This window comes from Tasmannia lanceolata, unplaced genomic scaffold (assembly GCF_043159265.1).
Source record: "Tasmannia lanceolata isolate RefF3 unplaced genomic scaffold, GAP_Taslan_0.1 ptg000020l, whole genome shotgun sequence".
NCBI classification, from domain to species: Eukaryota; Viridiplantae; Streptophyta; class Magnoliopsida; order Canellales; family Winteraceae; genus Tasmannia; species Tasmannia lanceolata.
Window position 1 is genome coordinate 20,551,401 of NW_027518697.1, and position 19,637 is coordinate 20,571,037.

Here is a 19,637-nt window from a genome sequence, read left to right on the forward strand (position 1 = left end):
AGAGAACTCTCACGCACTCTTTCTTTGTCTCCTCTCTTTTCTTCTCCGTCTCTCTTTCCTCTAGCCTTCCATGTAGAAGATAACATGGTACCAGAGCACAAGGTTGAAGATCAATTCTTTCCTCATCAAAGAAATAGAAACCCTAGAACTCTAACCCTAATCTTTCAACAATCCTTTACCTAGTTGCAACCCTATACCTAGTTGCACTCCTCCCTCTAACAATTTCGCACACCGCAAAACCTAATCTTTTCCTTTTTTTTCCAACCTTCAGACCATTTGCACCCCTCCCTTTCATTTTTTTTCCAACCCACACAATCACAGACCACTCGCACCCCCCCCCCCCCTGCGCCCCCACTTCATCCCACAGACCACCCGCGCCCTCCTATACCTAGTCACACCCCTCGCTCCTTCCACTAACAGATTCACACTCCTCCCTTCAACCCAAACCTTTTTTTTTTTTTTTTGGGGGTGGGGGGGGGTTTGGGGGGGGTTGTTTACGCAACCCTTAAGCTTACTTGGAACCCAAACCCTAACTCTAGACCCTCCCATATGTGACTCTTTTCTTATCTTTCTGTTCAATCAGCCCTACTACTCCTCTATTTATGATCTAAACTTTTTTTGTTCTTCTCCGTTTTGTCTCGTTACTGGTTCCGGGCCGTTTAGTGGTGGTCACCTATTGTTTCCATATATGTTTGGTTGGTGTTTGTGCATCCTTCTTTGTCCCAGCACCGGATGTTGATGTCTTCATGCGAGTATGTTGGTGGATTTGTTGATGGATTGTTTGCTACATTGGCTGTAGTCCCATTGTTGATGGTTGTTGTTGGCATTACTGTGGTGATCGACTTGTTGATGATTGACTTTGTTGTTGCTTGACATGTTAGTGGATTGGTTAGATGTGTTGTTGGTGGCTTTGTTGGTGGTTGTTGTTGGTGCCGTAGTAGTGATTGACTTGATGATGCTTGACTTGGTTGTTACTTAACTTGTTGGAGGTGGTTCTTGGTTGACCGGTTGTTTGCTATTTGTTGGTTCTTGGTTCTCCGTCATGATTGTTGGCTATTCGTGGTGTTTGCCAGTGTTCGTGCTTTGCTAGTGTTAGTTCCTATCTATTATGGATCCTGTGGAACCCACCTCTAAGCAAATAGCCTCTCTCAAAGTTGATGAGGCTTCCCCTGCTTCCTACAACCCATCATCTAGTTATTCTCATGTGGAGGCTCCCCTTCAGATGAGTTCCATAAAGCTAGATGGGACAAATTACCCGCCTTGGAGGATGGCTGTCCATACCTGTCTCCTTGGGTGTGGCAAAGTTAGTTTTATTGAGCGCTCACCTCCAACTACCACTAATCTATCATATGATAAGTGGCGCCAAGATGATGTCGTGGTCCGATCATTCCTCTGGAGTTGCATGGAACCCCAAATTGCGACTCCATGATGTATCTTCAATCATCTGGGAGCACGCGGCGACGATGTATTCTGTAACCGATAATCTTACAAGCCTCTGTGGTCTTTCCTCTGAGTGGTTTAGTCTTCAGAGAGAGGACAAGTCGGTGAGGGCCCATTACAGTAATTTTATCACCCTTTGTCAGCAGCTTAACTTACAGATGCCCTTCATTGTTGACCCTGCCGTTCTTAAAAAGCGTCAAGAGGAGTTGCGAGTTGTACGTTTTCTTGATTCATTGGGCCATAATTATCTCCAGCTCCGACAGCAGATTGTTAGCTCTGGGTCCATTCTCACCCTTGCAGACACCTCTCGAGTACAGCGTATGCGAGTTGTTCAACATAGTGACCCTATTGTGGATGGATCTGCCTTTGCGACATATGTTGGGAGTGATTGGGGATGTGGTCGTGACCGTGGCTGTGATTCAGGGGGAGGCCGAGATGGTGGAGGCCATGGACGTAGGTCTCGCTATTGTACTCACTGTCAATATGACGGCCACAATGTTGATTATTGCTATGAATTACATCAAGAGTTTCGTCCCTACAGGCCTATGAGTGCTTTAGCTGCCGCTTCTAGTACTTCTTCTGCTTCAGCTCCATCGGTTTCTATTGACTCCTTGATTGTCCCTCGTGCAGAGTACGATGAGCTTGTGCGTCTACGAGACAAAAGAAAGCAGCTTACGAGACAAAAGAAAGCAGCCTGATGCCACGTTTGCCCAACAAGGTAGCCCTCATGTTTTCTTTCTGGCACACCTGGATCTTGGCTCATTGATTCAGGAGCATCTCATCATATGACTGATAATCCTAACCTTCTTTCTTCACTCTAGTTATGCCCTTCTAGGGGTTCTCGTATTGTTACCTTAGCTGATGGGACTACATCCCCTATCATTGGGGTTGGTGTAGTCGCCACATCGACAGGTCTTCATTTATCTTCAGTTCTTTTTATCCCATTGTTTCATGTTAGTTTATTATCAGTTAGTCGGTTAACTAAATCTCTAAATTGTTTTGTTTCTTTTTTCCCCTCTTACTGTGTTTTTCAGGATCTGAAGACTGCGACAAGGATTTGTTCGTGCCGTGAGGTTGATGGCCTCTACTGCTTACATCAAACATGTGCTGGTGTTGCACTCAATACCTCTGTTGATACCTATCAGTGGCACTGTCGTTTAGGCCACCCACCTGATGACAAGCTTCGGAAGTCCTCCTTTGTGTCAAGTCCTATCCCGTCTTTTACTTGCGAGTCTTGTGAGTTGGGAAAGCACCATCGTGTGTCTTTCCCTTCTCGTGTTAGTAGCCGTGTGTCGCATCCTTTTGAACTTATTCATTCTGATGTATGGGTTCCACCTCATACTACTTCATTACATGGTTTTAGATACTTTGTCATATTTGTTGATGGATTATTCATGAGCAACATGGTTATTTTTGCTTAAAGATCGTTCTCAAGTTTTTAGTGCTTTTTGTACTTTTTACTTTGAGACGGCTAACCAATTTAAATGTTCTATTAATTGTTCGTGTACTGATAATGCAAAGGAATATTTTTCTGTGGATAATGGGTTTCATCATTTTCTGGATTCTCGTGGAATCATTCATCAATCCTCGTGTGCATATACGTCGCAACAGAAAGGAGTTGCTGAGAGGAAGATTCGCTACTTACTTGATATGACTCGGACTCTCATGTTTCAAATGAAAGTTCCAAAGATACATTGGCGAGATGCAGCTCTCACAGCTTGCTTCTTAGTTAACCGTCTCCCTTCCTCGGTTTTATCTGGTAAAACACCATTTTCTATACTCTATCATTTCGGTGATCCTTTTCCATTAGTCCCACGTGTCTTTGGATGTACTTGTTTTGTTCAGAAGTTGACTCCCGGTCTTGACAAGTGGACCCTAGAGCGGAGAAGTGTATCGTTTTGGGTTACTCTCGAACCCAGAAAGATTGTAAGTGTTATAGTCCTAGGCTGAGTAAAACCTTTATATCTGCGGTCTACGGTATGCAGATATAACTTTCTTTTAGAGCACGCCTTATTCTTCTGATCCTCCTGCTCAAGTTGAGATGCCCAGTATGCCCCTTCCGCTTATGTTGAGTCCTACGCCAATTCCAGTGACTACTATAGGACCTACAGGGGAGACTACTACTTTTGAGCTGAAAACTTATAGTCGTGGCCTTGGACAGATTATTCATCGTACTGTTGAGGCATCATCTCCACGCACTGAACCTCTTCCACAGTCAAATAATCCGCCTTCAGGAAATTCCTCTCCTCTATCTGATTCTTTTATTGCTTCCCGCACTCGTTCCCGCACAGTTGCACATCCTATCTCACATTTTGTTTCTTATGAGCATCTCTCAACTTCACTCCGTTCATTTGTTTCTAGTTTCTTCGATTACTGTGTCTAAGTCAGTTACAGATGCTTTGTCTCATTCTGAATGGCGGGCTGTCATGGACGTTGAGATGGCTACCCTTCACTCCATAAAACAAGGCAGTTGTTTCCCCTTCCATCTGGAGCTCAATCTGTTGGGCGTCGTTGGGTCTTTGCCACTAAGTATCATCTAGATGGGTCTATTTAACGCCTGAAGCTCGCCTGACTACAAAAGACTACACTCAGACGTTTGGGGTGGACTATCAGGAGACCTCCTCCCCTGTGGCCAAGATACCATCTGTTTGTGTTTTGATCTCTATAGTCGTTAATTGTGGTTGGCCGCTATATCAGCTAGATGTTGAGAATGCTTTCCTTCATGGCGATCTTGTTGAGGAGGCGTATATGGAGCAACCTTCTAGGTATGTTGGTCAGGGGGAGATGTGCTCCTCAGTTTATCGCCTGCGTAAAGCTATTTATGGTCTGAAGCAATCCCTTAGGGTGTGGTTTAGACGGTTCAGTGATGTCGTTTTGCGCTTTGGTCTTAAGCAGTGTGCCATCAATCATTCAGTCTTCAGCCACAGATCCACTGCTGGATACATCCTTTTGATAGTGTATGTGGATGACATTGTAATCACAGGAGATGACAAAGCTGGCATATAATAAAAAAAAGGTTGAGGACCTTCCTCCGAGGAGAATTTTCTACTAAAGATTTGGGTCTTCTCAGGTATTTCCTTGGAATTGAAGTAACACACTCTCGTTATGGGCTCTCCTTGCCACAAAGTAAATACATGTTAGACATTTTAGAGGAGACAGGTCCTATGGACCAAAATGTTAAACTTCTCCCAGATTAGTGAGAGTATAATCCTAGTCGGTACAGGAGGCTGGTTGGGAAGTTGATCTATTTGACTGTCACTTGTCCAGACATATCATTTGTAATAGGCATGGTTTGTCGCTTCATGAATTCTCCACGAACCTACCAGTGGGCAGCTGTAATTTAGATCATTAAGTACTTAAAGGGTACTCCAGGCAAAGGCTTGTGTTTTAGGAAATATGGCTATGAGAAAATAGAGGGATACACTGATGCAGATTGGGGAGGATCTCCAGCAAACAGGAGATCGACCACGGGATATTGCACATTTGTTGGAGGTAACTTGGTGTCGTGAATAAGTAAGAAGCAGGATGTTGTTGCCAGGTCAAGTGCAGAGGCAGAATATCGAACCATGTCCTATATAAGTGGAGAGCTAATTTGGCTTCTCTACTTATTATTTCGTCCACATTTCTAGCACAGTTGTATTGTGACAATAGGGCTGCAATTTACATTGCTACAAATCCCGTGTTCCATGAACGAACCAAGCACATTGAGGTGGATTGTCACTTCATTAGCCAACGGATTCAGAATGGTGAAATTTGCACAGTTTTCACTCGATCTGCAGATCTTGCAGATATGTTCACCAAACCATTGGGCCCTGCGAAATTGAAAGATGCTTGTAACAAGCTTGGAATGTACAATATATACATTCCAGCTTGAGGGGGTGTTGGACGTATTCACATGTTGGGCATATTCACTTAAGGGCATACTTGTAATTTTTATGTTTTTCTCACATATATAAGGGATTTGCTAGCGTCCATCGCAGAAGGCATTTCGCAGATGGTCTGTTGCATCTGACAGCAACCACCTAATGAATGAAGACAAAATCTGCTGAAAAGTGAGCCTTTGTGGCTATCAGATGCAACAATCAACAGACCATCCGCAAAATGCCTTCTGCGATGGACGCTAGCAAATCCCTATATATAAATATAATCATGCGGGAGGGAGAGAACTCTCACGCACTCTTTCTCTATCTTCTCCATCTCTCTTTCCTCTAGCCTTCCGTAGAAGATACAACTATTAAAATAGATAAAACTAAAAAATGCGATAATTGTAAATTTGTTGGAGAAATATTTTTAAAAAAAAAAGATAAAAGAGATCTAGAAGTGTCAAGGTGAATCATAAAGTATTGAAATCCAACATGTGTCCGACACGGAGAATTCATGTAACATAGTGCCTGCCCACATTTTTCTAAGCTAAAATATGCACATCCATAGGATAACAACTCAACCTGATAAATCATTTTCTTATTTATTTGTTTTCATATAGCGAATACAATTAACAAAGCTGGAACATGCATTTGTCATTGAATCCTTCACTGTGTGTATACATACATTCCAGAATATATATATATATATATATATTCTGAATTATGGCTGAATGCCACCAACTGCAAATGATATATTATTATTTGAACTTTAGTGATTTCATAACAAAGGCTTTCTTCATAACTATCTGAGGAAGTGAATGAATAAGCATCAATCCTGAGAAACCAGATTCCCCTAACAATTTACAATTAATAAAATCAGTAAAATTGAGATCATTCTCAACTGAAAGATTGTTAGATTCATTTCTTGTTTATAGAAGTGAACATTGTGTGCAGAAGTACCTGCTTCTGGCTAATTCTTTTGGCCTTCTCTTCTTGCCAATCACGATACATAGAAAAGAGCTCTAATAGAACCTTGGGATTTAAAGCACCTATAACAATCAGAGATAAGAGGAACCAATTATGGGCATATCCAGACCAGAGTGTTTTGTGTTAGTATAAAATAAGTGAAGAGAGTGGTTGGAGATGGTATAGAGGAAGCAACATAAGTCCTAATACCACTATTGGTTGGAAACTCAAATAGTAAATTAAAACCAAATAATTCAGATACAAAACTTTGTTCTTCTTGAGGATGCAAAACTAAATTTATAGCTCATACATGTAAAAAATACATGTACGTAATTGCTTAAAATTCAAGTGATGATTTCACTAAGGAATCAGGATGTATATTAGACATGTTCATAGGATATGGAGACAGTAGTAGTTGAGAAAGTTCTGTAGATAGAAGATACAGACAGTCACATCCATGCAAATTTTTACAGTTGTATCATCAGTATATGCTCTATTATTTTTCTTTTCACACGTGATCAGATCCATCTACTGTTTTGAGCAAGGTTCATGATGTCAAACTTTGTGTTTCAACGAAAATAATCTTTCAAACCAGTTCCTGATATTCATTTTACTCCTAAAAGTAAATTAATCGCACTAGAACAGATTTTGCTTACTTCCAATCAAAGAGTAAATTCGAAATCAGTTTGATTCTCTCCAAAGAAAGCAATCAATCCTAGGGTATAATTGATGGCAACCATCTATGACACCAAGAAAATTTTGGATGTCATTATCAAATTGGGCATCAAATTCAACTCGGGTGCCATTATTTTAAAAAAAAAGGCCCATGTATTTTTTATACTTTCACCACTCAAGTGCACATGGGACACACTTCACCATTCAAAAAAAAAAAAAAGTGCACATGGGACGCACTTATGATTTTCATGGAGTTTAAGTTAGGGGTTTCCTTGTTTCATGAGGAGCCCTCTTAGCACTTGATGATAGAATCAGAGTTGTGGGAAGTTGAGTGTTAATAGAAGTAAGTCTTCGTAGTTTTTTTAGGAAAGGTCGTGTTTTGGAAATAGAAATACGAGAGCAAGTAAGTTAGTTTCTTCTTTAAAGTCATAATATCCACGAGTATACGATGAACTAGAATGACAGAACTACAAACAGATTACTTAACTACAAAGAGATTACTTCCTGCGCAAAGTATAATATAGACTAGTTCTTTGAAATTTGAATATTCATCTTCCATCATTGAATACATGAAGAACTGCCATCTGTGGAATAAATTGTACTACTAATACTAGTTAACTTGTAAGTACGGCTTGCCAGCTTGTGCTTATTGGGCCTATTAGTAGTCATGCAATTGCATACTTATGTTAGTGTTTTAACTATATTTACAGTTTATTTGACCATTTCTGTAGTTAAAACAATTGTTTCAATGGTTTTAGTTCAAGTAATAACCCAAAAAATCAGATAGACAAGTGACTGATAGGTCCAATACAGTCGCCAACACAATATAAATCGAATAAATCATGATCAAATTATCAAATCACAGTTTCTAGTTGAAGTAAATTAGCAAAAAAAAATTTAAAGAAAAAACCATTTTTCTTAAAAAAATAACTTCTTAAAACTTGTTGGTGTGCCTGCCTAATCTGTAACAAAACATTTGAAAGGGACTAATTCCGAAATGTTCCATTCCAAAAGGGAAAAAAAAAAGTAAAGAAAAATAACATTGGGATGGAAGGAATTGACAACTACGGGGCTCTTGATTATGTGGCTCTCACCCAATGAAGCACGGATACAAGTACGGGATGCGGGTACGACACGATTGGGGTACGTGGATACGTGATTTTAAAATAAAAAAAAAAGGATACAGGCACGCTAGGGGTACGTTGAATATAATATAATTTATATTTTATTATATATTTATAAAAATTAAATAATTTGTTAAAGAATTCAAAGAAATTAATTGGAGAACAATCAAATAATAATGAAATCCTTTCACCATTAAAAAAACAATCAAATAACAATAGCATCACCAAAATCAAATATTACTTAAGTTGTTAGGTTTTTAATTGCGGGATATATATATATATATATATATATATATATATATATATATATATATATATATATAGAGAGAGAGAGAGAGAGAGAGGAAAGTGTTGGTGAGCTTAAGCGCCCAATCACATTGGGGCCTACTTTGTTAGGATGATCCAAAGCATTCATTTGAAAGGCCCTATCATAGATGGGGTGTGTACCAAAAATCAGCTCCATAGGATCATCCTAACCCATCCATTTGTGGAGGTCAAAATGGACAGACATTATTTGTCCACAAATCTGCCCATTTTTGTCTGTCCTCCACAAATGGAGGGGTTAGGATGATCCTATGGAGCTGATTTTTGGTACACACCCTATCTATGATAGTGCCTTGCAAATGAATGGTTTGGATCACGACAGAAAATGTGGAACCCATGTGATTGGGGCGCTTAAGCTCACCGACACTTTCCTCATATATATATATATATATATATATATATATATATATATATATATATATATATATATATATATATATATTCCCCCCCCCCCTCCTCCCCTTTTGTTAATTGGGACAGCCCCTTCTACTGTAAATCTGTAATTTTCGATTTAATTCGAACTGGGTGCGCACCCGATACGTATCCAAACCCTCAAATTGGATTTTCATTTTGTTTGATGTTTGGGTACGCACCCAAAGAGTATCCAAGCGCACCCGCACTCAATACGCACCCGAGACGGATGCGGGGGCCTTTGGAGAGTACCTCTCACCCCTAGAATCCATCAATTGACAAGGATCCAAGAGACAGAGTTGCAGTATATCATCCTCCCTAATGTTGTTTCAATTAATCTAGCTTTAAAGCATGACAATATGACCTCTCTAGCAAGCAAGGAAAGAGTGGAGTTCCTCAAATTTTGAATGGACTCGTCAACATAGATCCAGGTTCGATCCCAGCTTACCTACCAAAAAAAACATAGATCCAAGGAACACCCTAAGCAATCCCCTTATTTATAATCTGGGTTTTTCTTTAGCCCACAGGGTCAGATCAGAGGACAGTCCCTTTAGTTTAACAGAATTGACGCCTCCACAATTTGCCACTACAAATGAGAAGGAAAATGAAATAAAAAAATTTCAAGTGAATCTTGGAAGCAATGCCCCAGAATATAATGCAAAGAAAGACAAATTATTACAAACTTTTCAAAAAAGAGTCATGTTGTAATCCCCTCCATTTAATTTTCAGACAAAAACCACGACGATATAATGCATTTTCCTACCAAATAAGGACCTTTCTCTGTATGTAAGATGGGATTGAACCTCGGACCTCGAGGTTGAACAACAAATCCTTTAACATTGAGCTAGAGGCTCAATCCCGACCAAACAAGGTCCCCAACAGGAATTATAACAAAATCAAACCCTTCTCAAACCTCAAGTCATCTCATGAAAAATCCAAAATATTTGGCCGAGAGCAAATAACTTATGCGATCAAACAGCCTCGGGCATGGTAGGGCACCTTAAAAAACCCTTGGGCTCCGATGAGAAGCCTTTCAGATGCACATTCTCAAACAATGAGACCGTATTGGGCCGAAAGGATTCAATGAGTTCTGGTTCAGCAGGAACCAAATCCCTTCTCAAGAAGGCCGAAGAGCAGCGCATAAGCAACTCCTTGTCAGCAAAACTACAAAGAGTTCTGAACTCGGAATTGGGAGTTTCGCTCTACACCTAATACATGTCATGGAAAGACCCAAAGAAAAGCAACAATAATTTATGGGAATATAAAAGATTGAAAAAGAATAAAAAATCCAAAATAAATTGGACTTGAGCCACTGGCAGTATCTCAGTTGGAATCTGCTTTGTGTCACAACAAGGTTTTGGGTTCAATTGTTAGAGAAGTTTGAGCACAGCAATGCTTTACGACTTGTAATTCCTTCACCACAATGCTGTGAAACAAACAGTTACTCAAAATTAGAGTTGGTGTGATTAAATCATTTATACTTCAACTGTTCAACACTCCCCCTCAAGTCTTTCTTTTTTAATTGCCGTACACGTGGCACATCTGGCCCCTCTTTTGGGTTTGTCATACACGTGAATTTTATTACAAGGAGTTGTTCGGTATAGAAATCAAGACCTAGCATGAGGCAATTGCCCTGATACCATGTGAATAACCAATTTCTCCAAAAGCTTAAGCTGTTAGAGCTGGTGTTATTTAACAATTTATTTTTATTTTTATTTTTTGAATAATGTTATTTAATCATTTATACTTCAACAAATGCCAGAATCTACTATTGAAGAGGGGACGACTCCAAATCCTGAACCAAATAATTCCTATGAATATCCTAATTTGGTAGTTTAGATTACAGCCTTTGCTTCCACATTTATAATAGAGAGGTAAAAAGAATAAACCATGAAATCACATTCCTTTGCATGTGACGGTACAATAAATGGACTTAACCTTCCAACCTACAATTCCAAAGATTCTAGATAGAAACCTTCCAACCTGCAATTCCTCAGATTCTAAATATAACCCAATTTGTATGTTTTTTTTTCTTGTAATGGCGAATAGAACCCATTTTTTAAACTTCAATCTACAGTATTTCACAAAAAAATTAAAAAAAAGAAGAAGAATCATGTTTATTGACACTAACAGGCTTACCATTCAAAAAAAAAATGACACTGACAGGCCGTTTTGGATACAAATATTTTACAATCTAAGATTGTAAAATCATGAATTTTACCTAGATTTTAGAAGCTAAAACCCGGATTTCATAAGCTAAGCTTGGATTTTACAATCCTGAAAATGTACAATCTAGGTCTTTGCTTAAAAAACCTAGGTTTTTGTTTTTATAAGCTAAAATCCTGGATTTCACAAGCTAAAACGTAGATTTTATACACTAAAACCAAGATTTTATAAGCAAAAATCTAGATTGTACATTTTCAGGATTATAAAATCTAGGTTTTAGTTTATTAAAACTAGTGTTTAGCTTCTACAAGCTAAAATCCTCGATTTCACAAGCTAAAACCTAGATTTTATAAGCAAAAACCGAGATTGAACATTTTCAGGATTGAAAAATCTAGGTTTTAGTTTATGAGATCTGGGGTTTAGCTTCTATAAGCTAAAATCCTGGATTTCACAAGCTAAAACATAGATTTTATAAGCAAAAACATAGATTGAACATTTTCATGATTATAAAATCTAGGTTTTAGTTTATAAAATCTAGTGTTTAGCTTGTAAAATGAACGTAAAATTCAAGATTATACAATCCTAGATTATAAAATCCATGGAATCTGACCTGGCGTTGAAGAGGAAGGCTGTTTCCTCACGAGGATATCCGTCAAGCTGTTATCCGACGGCAGGGATTTCAGGACCGGCGTTGCCTTTCATAATCAAACAGAAATCAAAATCAGAATATAACGAGTTAAAAATAATAGGCTTAGAGAGATGAAGCTCACAATCTTGATAGCTCTGAGGCGTTCTATGATGGGATCTACACCGTCCGTTTTCTCTGCGACAACGGTGGTGATTTCATCGATGGGCTTTCATAGAGAGAGAGAGAGAGAATATGAAGAAGAAAGAAAAGAAAAGAAAAAAGATGAGAAAATAAAATCATGGAAAAATGGAGTGATACATGAGAGAGAGAGAGAAATTAATGGGTACCTGTGAGTTGGAATTAGAGAGCGTGGACTCTGAGGAACCCATTTTCAATCGGATGTTCTTCGCATCGTCCGAGGACTCTGTATGTCTCTCACTCTCTCCACTGAGGAAATGGTTTTTGTGCCTTTTGCTAACTTGGACAATTCAACCTTTAGCCTAATTGGGACATTGGTTTTTCAAAGGGAAATGATATAGCCACCCCCGTTATTGATATATCCACTCCTATGTTATTCGTAATTTTTTTTTCGGACCACTGATATTGGCACCATGGTTTCAAATTTTGGTTTCGGAATGCGTTTCTATTCTCACCGAAACTGAAATTTCGGCTGAAATCCGACAAAACGATTAAAAATAATATTTTATTTCATACCAAATTTCAGCCGGAATTTTGGGAAAATATTAAATAATTAAAATTTTGAGATTTTGGTTGAATTTCTTCAATTTCTTAAATTTCAGACGAAATTTCGTTTGAAATCCTGTAACGTTTTGGGTCTTGCTGATTTCAGTTTCAGGGATGACCGAAATCCAAAATTTCAGATTTAGGTTGAAATTTAAAACCATGATTGACACTACCAAGGTTTTAAATTTCAGTTTCAGAGGTAATTTTGGTCCTCACCAAAACCGGAATTTTGGCCGAAATTAAATAGAAGGGCTCGAAATGTCGGTTTTTTGGGCTGAAATTCTGTAAAGAATTAATTAATATTTTATCCAAAATTTCATCGAAATTTCGACCAAGATTTGGTAAATTTCGTCAGTTCGGTCTCGGAAAGTTTCGGTTTACCGAAATTTAAAACCTTGGGCTCTACCATATTTTGATAATGGGATGAACTCATCCCGACGTTTCTTTTTTAAAAGCTTTTGGGAATTGAAACGTTCGACTGCTGGTTAAATAATAAATGGCAAGGACAGTTAATTCCGTTGTCTAAACAAGGTAGTGCCAAAATTAATAGCCTTTATATTTTCTATTTAAAGGTAAAGGAATGCTAAACTCAAGGGTGCCCTTGCAAAAATTAGTTGAACCAGTAGGTTGTTAAGAGGGAGCCTTTTTAACCTAGTAACTGTTAAAGTCAAGCAAGGTTACTTGAAACATTACACCCAGCTATCTAGTTTGTTGCCTCTAGCCCCTATATATAGATACACTAGGGTTATTGACTGGTTAATAGACTCTAGCCCATGTAGGCCCACTACACCGGTCCATTATCTTATTGGGCTTATATTAGAACATATATAGGGTTGTACTATATACCCAACACTAACAAGTTATTGTTAAGAGGAAGCCCATGTTTTGACACTACAATAACTTGATACAAAACATGTTTGACAATAAATTGTTAGTAGGTCAGTAGGTTAACAACCTACTAATGACTCTTATGACTAAGTGAGCTTCATCTTAACATGTTATTAGTAAGTCTTAAGTCAGCTTAACAAGTCATAAGAGTCATTAGTAGGTTTGGATGTCATTTCAATAAGTGAGTTTCAAATGTGTTCACACTAGTAGGTTGTTAAGAGGGATAAGCTTATCCATATGAAAGAGTTGTAGCACTTAAACTACGGACAAAGAAGTTAGCAAATTGATAGCTAGTTTTGTAGGGATGACCGAGAATCGATAAAAGGTAAAGGATAGAGAGTCAATAAAAGGTAAAGAAAGCCAACGGGAAATCATAAGAATCAGAACCAGTCAAATAAAACAAAGGTTTTTCCTGTAGAAGAGGCAAAAATGGTGGTGTTCACTGAGAAAATATTATAGGAAAATAGAATAAAAAAATTTTTACGCAATCCTTTTTTTTCAGAAGATAGGGGGATTCGAGAAAGAAATAAATTGCAGAAAAACTAGAAACATGATAGAAAAGGGAAAAAAAATTAAAGGAAATTTTTGCATCAATTTCATATTGATGGGCGAGTGTGTTTAGGTGGAGATAATAAAAAACCATCCTATGTTTAATGTGGGAGCTTGATTGACAGTGAAATGTGAAAGCTATGCTTTTAGGGCCCGTTTGGTTTGTTGGAAAGATCTTTCCAAGCTTTTTGAGGAAAGCTTTTTCTTTTCCTTTCCATTCCAGGAAAATCCTTTTTGTCATTTGGTACAACAAAGCTGAAATGAAAAGCTTTTTCTTAGAAAGGTATCCATCTCTTTTGGATGCATGTTATCTGGAAAACAAATATGAGCACATTTATTAAGGGACTGGCCAATGGGCTATTGTACTCAAAATTCTCAAATTTCTCCTTAATTTTGAGTACAATAATCAGTTTTAGACTTGCAATATTATCTGCATCCAAACGGGCCCTTAGTTCTAAAAAAAGAGGGCCTTGGATAATATAATACTCCTAGAACAATAACATCAAGGTAGTAATTCAATGTGACAAATTTCTTGTACTTTATTAGGGTGGGGTGGATTTGAGGCATGCGACTGATAGCAGGGCCTTGACCCGTCTTTCTCCTCTTCTTATTTTCTTTTTTCACTTTTATGGACCCTTGGGCGAGGATAGTATCCCATGTGACACGCACACGGATATTAATCTTTGGGGGTCCATTCCATAATCATGCTATGAGTATGGGAATGTGTGTGATCCAAGTCTTTAGTCCTTGTAAAGCAATAATCATCTATGAACGTAAGTCAACAACGGATAACCCACCTAGGGTTTTGCAATTTGAATGCCCAACTTAATTAGTTTCTTTTTTCTTACGAGGGTTTATATGATCGTAAGTCAACAACCATAAATTTAGGGAAATGATATATCCGCCCCTTTTGATCACTAGGAACACCCCCTGTCAGTGCATCAGTGACTAAAGAGGGGTTGTTGTACTTGTGTCGGAAGAATTCAATGCCCCTGATTGCCACAAACACTGACAGGGGGTGTTCCTAGTGATCAAAAGGGGCGGATATATCACTTCCCTAAATTTAATGTAAAATTGACTCATGCATCCAGGTAGAAACTGATTTTCAACTAGGTGGGACTGGTTCGTTATACCTTTCAGTCACATGGATTAGGCCACAGACCTGTTTGGGAATATAGGCAAGTGCCAACTCGATGAAGGGTCCTAGGCCCTCTCCTAGGTGGTGACACTAGCTATTTTCGAGAAACACATGTACTTACCTCCATTTCAACTAATATTGACATGCACATAAAGTTAATCTGCTCAAGGGTGCACGATGCCACACATCTAAAAAATGGTGGAGCCCACAGTGACATAGTGACTAAATGAAGAATAGTGGAAGAGCATAGAAAAGAAGATAGAATATATTTTGGGGAGTGATAAATCAACCCCCATAAATCTTAAATCGACCCTTCTGTTTCTTTGTCTCTCCTCTTTCTCTCTCCAACCCAGAGGAGAGATAAAGACACATTGGAGGTCGATTTAAGATATTTGGGGGTTGATTTATCACTTCCCTATACTTTTGGCTTGTTCTTTTTCTTTACTTTTTTTTTTTCCATTTCCGCCTTTTCTTTTTCCTTTTGCTGACCAACTCGGTCGTTGTGGGTTTTCCAATCTCTTCTTCTCTAAACAAAGAAGAAACAATTTTCATATTGGAGCTATGGATGGCTCCTATGGAGTTTACTAGAAGGATTTCTTAAGAATATGCATGATCATGTTTTCTTCTTTATGAATCCATATTTGTAATAATAATATGTGTGCACACGCGCATGTGTGCTTGCTATTGATATCTGCATGACCATTTTGTAATAATAGGACAACTCAAATTATTTTACGCTTCTCAGATTGGCTACTGAGAGGTTTCGGAATTGTAATATCATTTGACCACTGTTTAAAATATGTAAATGATCAACCAAGAACGGTGGAAGGTTGCAGAGTATCTATAGTCAAAGCGGATCTATAAAGATCTTTTTTGTTTTAGGAACTTTTTGTTTTGTTTTATAAAGAAAAGTATTTTTAGGTAAGCTTAGCTAATGTATGTAATTTTTTATTTTTTTATAAAGAAAATACATGCTTGTATTTGTCCATCTTTGTTGTTTGTTTGTTGTGTGCAACAAAACAGAAAATAAATTGGAATAACATGGTGGTCCAATATTAACTAACTTAAACAACTTAAGGTTTTGAGAAATAGCCTCTTATAGCCTTTTTCTTTGTTTACATGTGAAAATATGGGGTGGACAACGGATATAAGCATGATAACAAGAGAAATTGATGAGTAGAAGTGTAATTAGGTCAATGTGATGAATGAATCAAAATTTTTTCTTAAAGTTTTGGTAAACTTTGTCTCCAACTTTCACCACCACATTATATAAGTTTTAACTTTTAGATGTCAAATAATCCGATATTAAAGAGTTTTCCAACTTTAAAAACAAACTCAAAAAATTAAAGTACTAAACAACTAAAAATCAAATCCTCAAATATCATTGCCAAGATCTTGAAATTCAGTTTCACCATCCACTTCATCTATCATCGTGTTAGATATATATTATTGTGTCTGCCTCATCACCATTTGAGCATTTCCCTCGTCGAGATCCCAAACTCAACATCTGCATCATGTAGAAGAAAATCATAGACAATAACTGACAAGAAAATGAAGGTAAGTTTTCAAATTGTCCTATTATGTGAAAAAATATCAATATTTATCTAGTCATATGCCTCATCTCCTAGCAATATCACTCGTCAAATTTGTTGCAGGTAATTACCTCATAGAGTAGTGGTGTGAGTAATCAACGGGGAGGAGACAAGCCTTGTAGTTACCTCATAAGCAGTGTTTGGTTGTCAACATCGTAGAGTAGTGGGGGGAGGAGTCAGGAGACAGGCCTTCTAGTTACCTCATAAGTGTTGTTTGGTTGTCAACTTCGTATAGTATGTGGCAGGGGATACCATTTACCAGTAGAAAGAGGAGAGACAAAGAAAGAGTTTGATGGAATGCCATGTCACCAGACAAGCAGGAGACATTTATGTTGGTCTTCTGGGATTTCATTCCTCTAATGGCAACCAAACAGGATATTTTGATGGCTATGGACCCCGATCCGAGGACGAGTGAGGGAACGTGTCCCTAACATCCTCCTCTAGATCTCCACAACGTGAAGGAGAGCTCTGCCAAGGAACTCTCGAAACGGATGCCACCCTCACAGCATAGCATGAGTGGCGATATAAAAAGAAAGAGATACATCTTGATCCGGAGCCAGGGCTCGAAACCAAGATATATCTGAAAATAACTCAGAGTCGCCATCCATGGATGCGCCATGGAACCAAAACAAATGCTCTGTTTGCAATGGATAACCAGAGATACAAAAGGTCCGTGCCTGATGACGAATGGAAAAGGTCCGAAGAGCGCCCCCAATTCGCCCGAGTGCAAACACTTGGTCTCTTATGCCATTTTTCATTAACTTTGAAGAAGTTTGAGTAAAAATCATGTGAAATGGGAACAAATATCCCCGAGTGAACGTCTACCTAATAATGCATGACTCGGGGATGAAATAATAAGCACACGTAAAGTAAGATAAAAGATGTGTCATCTAATGACAACTAGGTTATGAGTAACATGCCTACCAGGTGTCTAAGTTCTGGTGGACGAACACATGCATGCTACAGCTAAAGGTATAGGTCTGCATAAGAAAGTAAGAAAACACAACAAAATATACAATATAACACAACAAATCCTAAGACTCTAAATGATTTAGCCCGAGTGCTTGGATGGTCTGATGGTGGTGGGATGGGATTGTGACTTGGTCGGGAAAAATCGGGGATATTGCAGAGGTGAGGGTTTTGGGTTTGACATGGAGAAGATTGGTTAGAGAGGATGGAATCGGTGGCTCTGCTGGTGGTGGATTTGGAGGTAAGGATTAGGGATCTGTGAAGAAGGAGGTGGAGATGGTCTGATGGTGGCAGAGGTCAGCAAATGGAGGTCCTTGCTGGGATTCCGGCAAACCCACCGGAAAATCTGTCGGTGGTTGATCGAAGAAGATGGAGGAGAGGCTAGGGAATGAAGATGAGGTTTCGGATTTGGGGTAGAGGTAATGGGGTATGAGAAAATGGGGAAGTGGTGTAGGTGAAAATGGAGGAACCGGCGATGGAAGATGGGTTTGGGAGATTGGAGACGATGAAAATGGAGTTCTCTCTCTGGGATTTTGCAAAATGAAAAATCCCCTTTTCCTCTAATTCGATCGGGTTTATATGCAAGAACAAAATTCGACCCCCCCTAATCCCATGGGCAGCCCTCTTAATATGATCTCAAATGCAACCCATTGCACCAGGGTGTGCCCCAGGTAGGTAAAGGGGCATAAAGAAAAATGATATATTCAGCCCCCCTTTCATTGCCGCGGACAGCCCTTATGGAGTACTTGTCACTACCGTTTTCCAAAACAGAGGTGGTCTTCGGCAATAGCAAGGAGAAAAATATTATGAAAAATATCTTCTTAGAAACTTGATCTCAGCCCTTCAAATCCCCTTTATGTTTAATGGTGGGGATTTAAGGCTTTTTAACCACCTAGGAAGCTTCCAAGGAAGCTTCCTAAGATGCTCTCCCAACTAATCCTAGCTCTTAACCCCCTTAAGCTAGATTATGCTTTAAGCATTACTTGAAAAGAAAGAAAAGAATCTTTCTTATTTACAGAATTGCCCAACTCCTGGATAATGCACCCCTCAATTAAGTTGTACACTAATATGTGCACCCACATATCCTCCTGGACAGCTCGCAACGGCAAATTTGAACTGGTTTTCCAAATTCCAGCACAACCCATTTTCTGGCTAAATCGTCACCCTTCTGAACTTGCCTCACGACACTGTCTTAGCTTGTTTACTAGGCAGACGCGCACGAATCTTGACGAAATTTTACAGGGACCCTGGTGGGACCCTAAGCTAACCTAGGGCACAATTTGGGACCTTGGAACACTAGTTTATTAGGGCAATTATTTAAAACAAAACGTAAAAGGGTTCGGTCAAAATGGGGTGTCTACAGATGCCCCTCTTTGTCAGAGTGTGCTTGTCACACGAATGGCAAAGCCGATAAGACAACGCATTTTGGCCGACCTGGCTTTAAAAGATTAAATTTTGGAGTTTTGGTTTTGAAAAAGGTTTAGACAAAAACAAATTGGTGAAACAGCTTTTCACCGGACTCTAACTCTGCAAATGTACTTGTGAGATAGTCCCTCACCGACTCTTAACTCGGCGCTCGCATCAAAGATTGAAGATTTTGATTGATAAATTAAACCAGGAATCACTCGGCTAATTATCGGATACTAAAACGGGTAAAGAATATTCGAGAAGACTCAAACTATCAATACCGGAATACAAGACGGGTAGAGAATGTTTGAGAATACTCAAACTTTCAATACCGAATAGGATGATGATATATCGAGTTTTTATCCTATAATCGAGAGCCAGATCATTCAAAACGGGTAAAGAATATTTGAGAAGACTCTAATTTTCAATACCGGATTTCAAAACGGGTAAAGAATGTTTGAGAAGACTCAAACTTTCAATACCGAATAGGATGATACATCGAGTTTTTATCCTGGAATCGAGAGCCAGATCATTCAAAGCGGGTAAAGAATATTTGAGAAGACTCAAATTTTCAATACCGGATTTCAAAACGGGTAAAGAATGTTTGAGAAGACTCAAACTTTCAAAACCGGATAGGATGATATATCGAGTTTTTATCCTGGAATCGAGAGCCAGATCATTCAAAACGGGTAAAGAATATTTGAGAAGACTCAAATTTTCAATACTGGATTTCAAAACGGGTAAAGAATGTTT

General features: G+C 38.6%; 1 protein-coding gene across 1 annotated transcript in view; it reads right to left on the reverse strand.

The window, feature by feature from the left end:
• The window catches only part of LOC143854698 (uncharacterized), a 48,528-nt gene extending 36,444 nt beyond the window's left edge, over window positions 1-12,084 (reverse strand). The window contains exons 1-4 of the mRNA XM_077364791.1: window positions 11,945-12,084; window positions 11,740-11,823; window positions 11,580-11,664; window positions 6,264-6,352 (exon numbers count right to left, since the gene is read on the reverse strand). Coding sequence (XP_077220906.1) covers window positions 6,264-6,352; window positions 11,580-11,664; window positions 11,740-11,823; window positions 11,945-11,986 — 300 coding nt within the window. The 5' untranslated portion in view covers window positions 11,987-12,084. The remainder of the gene's footprint in view (window positions 1-6,263; window positions 6,353-11,579; window positions 11,665-11,739; window positions 11,824-11,944) is intronic.
• Between the last annotated feature and the right edge of the window lie 7,553 nt (window positions 12,085-19,637).